The sequence below is a fragment of the Oryzias melastigma genome, linkage group LG24 (assembly GCF_002922805.2).
Source record: "Oryzias melastigma strain HK-1 linkage group LG24, ASM292280v2, whole genome shotgun sequence".
Classification (NCBI taxonomy): domain Eukaryota; kingdom Metazoa; phylum Chordata; class Actinopteri; order Beloniformes; family Adrianichthyidae; genus Oryzias; species Oryzias melastigma.
In genome coordinates this window covers 8891109-8899316 of record NC_050535.1, presented here as the reverse complement: position 1 = coordinate 8899316, position 8208 = coordinate 8891109, and the positions used below count along the sequence as shown (strand labels likewise).

Genomic DNA, 8208 nt, shown 5'->3' with positions numbered 1-8208 from the left:
AAAAAAAAAGAGTGTTCTAGTTGTGCAGTTCTCACAGTTGTTCAGTTGTCTTATATAGAGTTTATGTGAAGAGTTAAACAAATCATTCTAATCAGAAGTAAGTCTGTACAAACATCTTTATTTTTATTATTGTTATTCCTTTCTATTATTTATTTTTTCATTGAACAGAATATCTTTGAATAACTCCTTAGTTCTAAAGCGCGTTTCACCAAGCCGAGTGCTCCAGATCTGTGTTATTCCAATTATCTTAGATGTCCAACTCCTTTCTTCCCTCAAGCTAATCTGTATCTTTATGAAATTGAATTCTTACATGCGCATCAATGCTAATAAAACCTTCCCACTGGCATTTAAGAAATGGGTCATAAAGAAGTGCATGTACCCCCAGAAGAACTGCTCTTAAATCCGATTGGGCTCTTTTATCTCACTGAAACGGTCGGACCACGAGTGCAAAGTCACAGACATTACAAGCACTTACAAGCAAGGTGTACCGTACGGTCAGGGTGACGCAGCCATTATTTGATGTTTCTGTCCCGCTCAGCCACTCACCTGCGTTTTTCCTTTTTTTCTTAGGCGATCCACTCAGTTGCCTGGCACCATGAGGGCAAACAGTTCATCTGCAGCCACTCTGATGGAACCCTGACCACGTGGAACGTGAGAGGCCAGGGCCGGCCCATACAGACAATCACACCGCATGGTACGGATGGAAACATTGTCTATTTTTAAACGTATGTCATGTAGAAGTGCACTGAGTTATAGGGCTCATTAAGCAAGACAACGTGTCAGAGATTAGTCTGTCAGCCAGACTTTTATTATTTTAGCAACATGCTAACATTTTGGCTAATTTGTCATTTACTGGGTTTTTAGGCTAATTTAAAGATTAACTTCTATTTAAGCAGCAGGGTAACAATTTTGACTAATTAAGTTTACTGAGGAATTTTATTCTTAGCTTATAATTTAGCAAAATGCTGATGTTTTCAGCTAATTTGTTATCTACTGGAGTTTTTAGGCTAATTTCGAGTTTAGCTTTTATTTTAGCAACATGTTAACATTTTAGCTGATTAAATTTACTGATGGATTTTATGCTAATTTTGAGTTCAGCTAGTAATCAAGCAACCAGCTAGCTTTTCTGCTAATTTGGCCTTAACTAAAGGTAAAAATATTTTTTTTTAAATTCCATTTTGAGAAATGCTAGTTTCTTTTTAGATTTTCGCTTTTGTTTATCCAAAAAAATAAGACTTAATTCATTTTTATAAAAAAATAACAAAAATAATGAATGCAAATCCAAATTTCTTAAAGGCTAAAGTAAGACTATGCGGCTCCTTCTAGGTTTTAATCAGTAGAAAATGATCCAAAATTGCTCTTTTACTGTGAAAGGTTGCCGACCCCTGGACTATACTAACTCCCAACCTTGATTTCTGCATGTAAAAAAAGACTAAAACTCTAAAACAAACGTTACTGTAACTATGCTAACTCCCAACCTCATAAATAACATAAAAAAATACCCAGTCCAATACCGCTATTTGTTAGCCGAGTTAGCATATTTACAATAATCTCCAAACTTGTTTTCAACTCTTAAAAAAAGACTAATAGAACTAAAACAAATGTTACTGTGACTTTGCTAACTCCCAACCTTGTTTGGAACTAAAAAAATAAATACTCCAACACTGCTACATGTTAGCCACGTTAGCTTATTCTCTATGACAACCGACCTTGTTTGTAACTCTTTAAAAAAAAAAGACTAATACAGCTAAAACAAATGTTACCGTGATTACTCTAACTCCCAACCTTGTTTGCCACACGTAAAAAAAAAGAACAATAGCGCTAAATCAAACGTTACTGTGGCTATGCTAACTCCCAACCTCGTAAGTAGCACATATAAATACCCAGTCCAATACCGCTACATGTTAGCCGAGTTAGCATATTTACAATAACCCCCAACCTTGTTTTTAACTCTTAAAACAATGCTAACGCACAACCAAAATAACAGTTCAACACTGCTACATGCTAGCTACATTAGCTTATTCACTCTAACACTTAACCATGTTTGCAATTCATTGAAAAAAGCCCAACAAGAACTAATCCATGTGTAAAGCTCTGGATTATAAAGTGTAATGTTGTTTTTTGGATAAAAAATGAATGCTTTTAGATGCACTTTTACCTGTTACGTAATAATTATTGGCATTATTGAGCAGTTTTTTAGATTAATTTAAAATAATTAAACAAGACCCTTAAATTATTTTTGTTGCTGTTTCTACAGCTGCTCTAAAATTTACATGTACAATTTATATTTTACTGTGATTAATTTCTGAAAATTCATCAAACATTTACAAGTCTCCAGACAATGACATTGTCTGAGTTTGTAGGAGAGGATTCTGTAAATCATCAATGATCTCCATGTTTTTTTCCCATAAATCCCTGTCCTTGTTTTTGCCTTTGTCCTCAGTGATGAACGAGAATTTTTTTTTTTTTTTTTCCTTCCGGCTAATGTTCAACCTCAGCCTCTTAAGGGCTGTTTCTGGGAGAGGGGAGGGAAATTAGATGACAGGAGAAATAAGCAGATAAAACTGGCGTAGTAACTTTTGCTTGTTCTATTTCAGGAAAACAGCCCAAGGATGGGAAGAAGCCAGAGCCATGTAAACCCATTCTTAAAGTGGAATATAAAACGACTAGGACTGGGTAGGATTCTGCTTCCTTAAAGAAATAAAATAAAAAAAAATTCAATTTTATTTGAACAGTTGACCATACGTCTTTGTCTTGTCTGTTAAAGTTCCACTCCGAGCTTCTTTAGATTCACTTTCAGAGCATTCCCAGTGGTCTTTTAATCATGATTATGCCGTATTTTGTCAAAATTAAAAAAAAAGCTGTGTCATTTGGAAGACATTGTTTCTGCAAAGCGACAATAGTTCATTATTGGACCCGTTGACTTGAAGCAACCCCGCCCCACTTCCCTTTCCCTTTGCTAAGAGATGTACATGGATCTATTTGTATGCAAGTGGATGAAAAGACTGTAACCTAACCATCATACTGCATCTTCTAAGTCATAAATGGAATTTTTTCCAGAATCGCAACAATTTTGATTAAAAAAAATACTAAGAAATGTTTTTTTAAGCCTAACATGTCCTCCATCATCAAAAAAAATGCCACAAGGACATGTTTAAAGCACATCAGAGTATCTCTTTATACTGACATTACTGTATTAAATACTTCTTAATCTCAATCTCTTACATTTATTTTGTCTTTGTGTGAATTCCAGGGAGCCCTTCATAATCTTCTCTGGTGGTCTGTCTTATGATACTGTTGGCCGACGGCCTTGTCTGACAGTAATGCACGGGAAGAGCACTGCGGTCCTGGAGATGGACTACCCCATAGTAGACTTCCTCACACTATGTGAGACGCCGTATCCTAATGGTAAAAAAGCATGCTTTGGTCTGGATCAATCAAAAGATCATTATTATTTATAGGATATTGTCTAATTATAAATTTAGATCATAAAGTTTTTAGGGCATGTGTCAAAGTCAAGGCCCGGGGGGCGGGTCCGGCCCTCCAGATCATTTTATTCTATTGTTATTAATGGTTTGATGTTATCTTGCGCTCATTTCTAACTTGTATAATTTTGACAAAATATATTTTTATGGAGAGTAAAATATTCAAAGTTATTTCAGGTTTAAGTTGATTTATTATGGAATAATATTCCTACCTTTTTATTATTCATAATTAAGTTAAAAAAAAAATGTTTTTAAAAATTTACAAACAGGCATTGTGCTAGCCTTTTAGACTATTTTGGCATTTACTAAGATTTTTTGGCTGTTTTGGACTTTAGCTAATATTTCAGCTACATGCTAGCTGTTTTTTTGTTTCCAATTTAGGTTGTTTTTACATTTCATTTTTTAGGCTGTTATGGAGGTTTGCTAATATTTTAGCTACATGCTAGCTCTTTTGGTTAATTTACTATTTTTTTCACCTTTTAGGCTATTTTAGGCTTTTTTTAAGTTTAGTTATTTTTTTCAGCATGCCAGCTGAAAGTTTTTTTGGGGGAGGGGCTAATTAGGAGTTTAGCTAATATTTCAGCTACATGTTAGCTGTTTTGGCTAACATGTAGCTAACTTAAGTTTGTTTTTTTTTTTTTGTTGTTGTTGTTGTTTTGGTTTTTTTAGGCAAATTTATCATTTAGCTAATATTTTAGCTGGCTTTCAGCTTCAGCGTTTTTAGTTATCAATTTCAGCATCTTCAGTGGCCAAATTCACACTAGCATTATTGCAGGTAATGCTATATATCTAGTTCATAATTATGTTAAAAAGTTACAGTTTTGAAGTTTTAAAAATGTTGTTTTAAAGTGTTCAATAAATGTTTATCCTGTTCGGCCCACGTTCTAAGGTGTGTTTTGGATTTTGGCCCCTTGTGCGATTGAGTTTGACACCCTGTTTTATTGTGTTTTTTTAGTTTTTCTTTTATAATGTTGAATTGTTTTCGTTTGGTAATAAATATCCGCCTTGGGAAATTTCCTCCCTTTCATTACCTGCTGCTGAAAATATCACATTACATTTTCATTTCACACTTTTGTACATAATAGCCTTCCATCTGAATTAAATTATTACCTAATTTCCTTTTATTGGTGAGTCAACAGAGGCAGCACAATGATATTCCCGACTGCCAGGGCTTTGTGTGTGCGCACAATTCCTGGTAAACCGCAAGGTGCCACCGAGCCTCGTTTCTGCTGGAGAAGTGTCCAGGATCGCTTGTAATCAGCGTCTCCAGCTGGAGCTGAATAGCATCCAGGGGTCTGGAGTGCACGGGATCCTTCATGTAATCTGTGCTGCCTTGTAATGTGGCACATAAACAGTTTGATAAGGATTAGCGAGTTACATAAAACTCAAGACTTTATTAAGTCTCTGGCAATCGGATGTTCCAATCCGCTGCTTTCATCAAGTAATGGGACTCTCTGGGTGTTATTACACTGTCTCACTGTTGATGAGAGCTTCAATCATGTTGTTTGTCTGATAAAATTCATGATGAAATGGTTGTGCAACTGCAGTGTAATAACATATGGAAAACAAAGCTTACAGCCTTCAAGCGATTTGGGACTAACACACAATTTTCCATTTATTTAGTTTAAGACATAATCTTTTTTTAATTAAATGCTTTAAAAGTACGCTTTTAGAAAGGGTGTTTGAAATTTTTCTCTTGGATCTGAATGATTAAAGCCAAACAAAGAGTGTCCTTCGTATATATTATGTATTTTTTAAACCAAATCTATTTATTTCAATATAATCACACAAAATTCTTATTCTTCACAGATTTTCAGGAGCCTTACGCTGTGGTGGTCCTTCTAGAAAAAGATTTAGTGGTGATCGACCTTGCACAAAATGGGTAAATCTTTTAGTTAAATGGGGAGATTAGTATTTAATGGTAGCCGAGTGTTTAAGTTGTACTTTTTTTTTCCCCCGCAGGTACCCCATATTTGAAAACCCATATCCGCTGACGATCCACGAGTCTCCTGTGACGTGCTGCGAGTACTTTGCCGACTGCCCTGTGGACCTCATACCTGCACTTTACTCTGTCGGCTCGCGACAGAAACGACAGGGATACAGCAAAAAGGTGCGCCGCAGACAGATAGTCTTAAAATGAAAGTAGCAAATCCAGAAAAGTCACTTTTACAAGAGAAAATTCAATCATTTTCACTCATTTCATTAAAAAAAATCAATGATTACCGGTATTTTGTAGTCTAAAAGACAAACAAGAAAAATAGCACGATTTGTACTTTATTTATTGTGGCTCTTGGAACTCTTGTGGTAAATTTATGTAAAAACGTCGTGTTTTTGCTTCTCTTTGTGCTTGATAATTACAGAGCTCTGCACACGTCACTCAAAAAACAAAACTAAACCAATTGTTCCAGTATTTATAATTCGCCTTTTGTTGCCACAAATGAGTATTTTTTGCACACAAATTGGTATTTTGTGTGCACAACTTAATATTTTATTAATTTTACAAATGGCCAATTTGTGGGCACAAATTTGCATTTTTGTGACCACAATCTAGCATTTTGTGGGTTCAAATTAGCATCTTGTGGCCAAAACTTAGTATTTTGATTCACAAATTTGCATTTTGCAAGAAAAATCTAGTATTTGAGGATAAAACAATGATATTTTTTGGCAACAAAAATCTATTCTGTGCTCATAAATTAGTAAATGAACCTGCACAAATTAGTGTTTTAAACTCATTTATTACCATGTAGCCACAAATTAGCATTTTGTACTCATAATTTCTTACTTTGTTGGGACAAATTAGTATTTTTTACTCATAATGTCTTATTTTGTAGGCACAAATTAGCATTTTTTACTCATAATTACTTATTATGTAGCCACAAATTAGTAAATTGTAGTCATTTAGTATCATGTAGCCACAAATTAGCATTTTGTACTCATAAATTCATAATTTGTAGCCACAAATTAGCATTTTATACTCATAAATTCATAATTTGTTGCCACAAATTAGTGTTTTGTACTAATTTCTTATTATATAGCCACAAATGAGGATTTTGTACTCATATTTTCTTACTTTGTTGCCACAAATTAACATTTTGTTCTCAAAATTTCTTATTTTGTAGCCTCAAATTAGCAGTTTGTGGGCACAAATTTCACCAGTATTTGAAGATATAACATGCTAATTTGTGTCCTCAGAACACTAATAAATTGCAAATTTTGGGCCACGTAATATCCTACTAATTTGTAAACACGAAAAACTAATTTGTGGGTTTAATTTGATTTGTGTTCAATTTAATTTGAGGTAACTTTTTCTTCTATAGCACGTCCAGCGCTCTGTGGATAATAGAAATGTCCAGATATTAGAATCCACTGTGACATCCCCACTTTGTCTGGGACTTTTTTTCTATGACTTTGAACTAAATCATCAGAATCAACTGGATCTAAAATTTCCTCAAACTGCAACAGCCTCTAGAAGTTTGCTTTAAAGATGTTAAAATAATCCTCTTTTCCCCTATTATGTAAAGTGACACATTAAAAGCGCTAAATGTCTACATTATAAATGTTTTATGTGAAACCTTACCACCAGGATAGAAGGTTACCCAAGGATTGCATTAATATGTACACTAATGCTAAGACTCTTCACTACCTGGTGCTGCATCTGTTGTGTAAAATAATTGAGTCCCTCCACCCGAATCCTCCGTCCGTTTGTGTGCGCCTCCCTTCGCCTCTCATTGGTTTTTCTTCTCCCTGTATCATTCCAGACAGACCCCCTGCTCTTTTCACCATTATGTATGTTATGTTCCTCTTTCTTGTCGCCGTGTTATGACTTCTGTTGCAAATGTCAGCACCCTCTCCTCCTTTCCTCCTCTTTTTTGTTATTCTAAAGCCAGACTGAGCTGCAGGGGGTCATTCTCATATAAAGATCACTATGAGTCATGCCAGTGACCTTTTTAAGTGTCAGCGTTCTGGGAGCCCGATCCCGACAAATAGACTCACCGAGGTAGAAACGCACTCAGCGAGGTGCATGCAGACAGAATATACGCGTGTAATCACGTATCGGGTTTTAACCACAGCCTCTTTATTAGCAGATCTACTCTGTAAGCTCATTTTATCCACTAATGTGACTCCTGTCTTACCAGGAATGGCCTGTTAGTGGTGGAAACTGGGGTCAAGGCACACTAAGTTACCCAGAGATCATCATAACCGGGTGAGTCCATCCAGAAGATCGTTCTTCACCCGTCAGATTGGAGTTTGTTTTTGTTTCAGGACATTCTGCATTCTAGTCATGAACATTGAGCTCATTTTTGAGGTTTATTATCACAACAAGGAGAAAAGGGACGCGGTCACCTCTGCTATAAATGTGACGAATGACCCTCCAGAAAAGGTTTTAGTGAAAAACAAATCATAAAAATGTGATTATTTATTACTCTTCAACCATTTAGTTCACGTGTCAAAGTCGAGGCCCGGGGGCCGGATACGGCCCTCCAGATCATTTTGTTTTATTATTGTTTATGTCCCAATGTTATCCTGTGCTTATTTTTAACTTGTATAATTTTGAAAAAAATATATATTTTATATATATTATATTATAATATATTATTTCTGTATTTTATTATTCACAAGTATGTTAAAAAGTTACGGTTTTACATTTTTAAAATTGGCAATATGTTAGCTTTTTGGACTATTTTGGTATTTACTAAGGTTTTTTTAGGCTATTTTGGAGTTT

At 35.1% G+C, this 8208-nt stretch overlaps 1 protein-coding gene across 5 annotated transcripts in view; it reads left to right on the top strand.

The window, feature by feature from the left end:
- stxbp5a (syntaxin binding protein 5a (tomosyn)) overlaps positions 1–8208 on the top strand; it is a 130833-nt gene that overhangs the window by 97467 nt on the left and 25158 nt on the right. For all 5 annotated transcript variants that reach the window (XM_024290944.2, XM_024290943.2, XM_024290942.2 and 2 more), the window contains exons 8-13: positions 571–694; positions 2598–2676; positions 3254–3408; positions 5295–5367; positions 5448–5595; positions 7622–7689. In XM_024290944.2, the coding sequence (XP_024146712.1) occupies positions 571–694; positions 2598–2676; positions 3254–3408; positions 5295–5367; positions 5448–5595; positions 7622–7689 (647 nt within the window). The remainder of the gene's footprint in view (positions 1–570; positions 695–2597; positions 2677–3253; positions 3409–5294; positions 5368–5447; positions 5596–7621; positions 7690–8208) is intronic.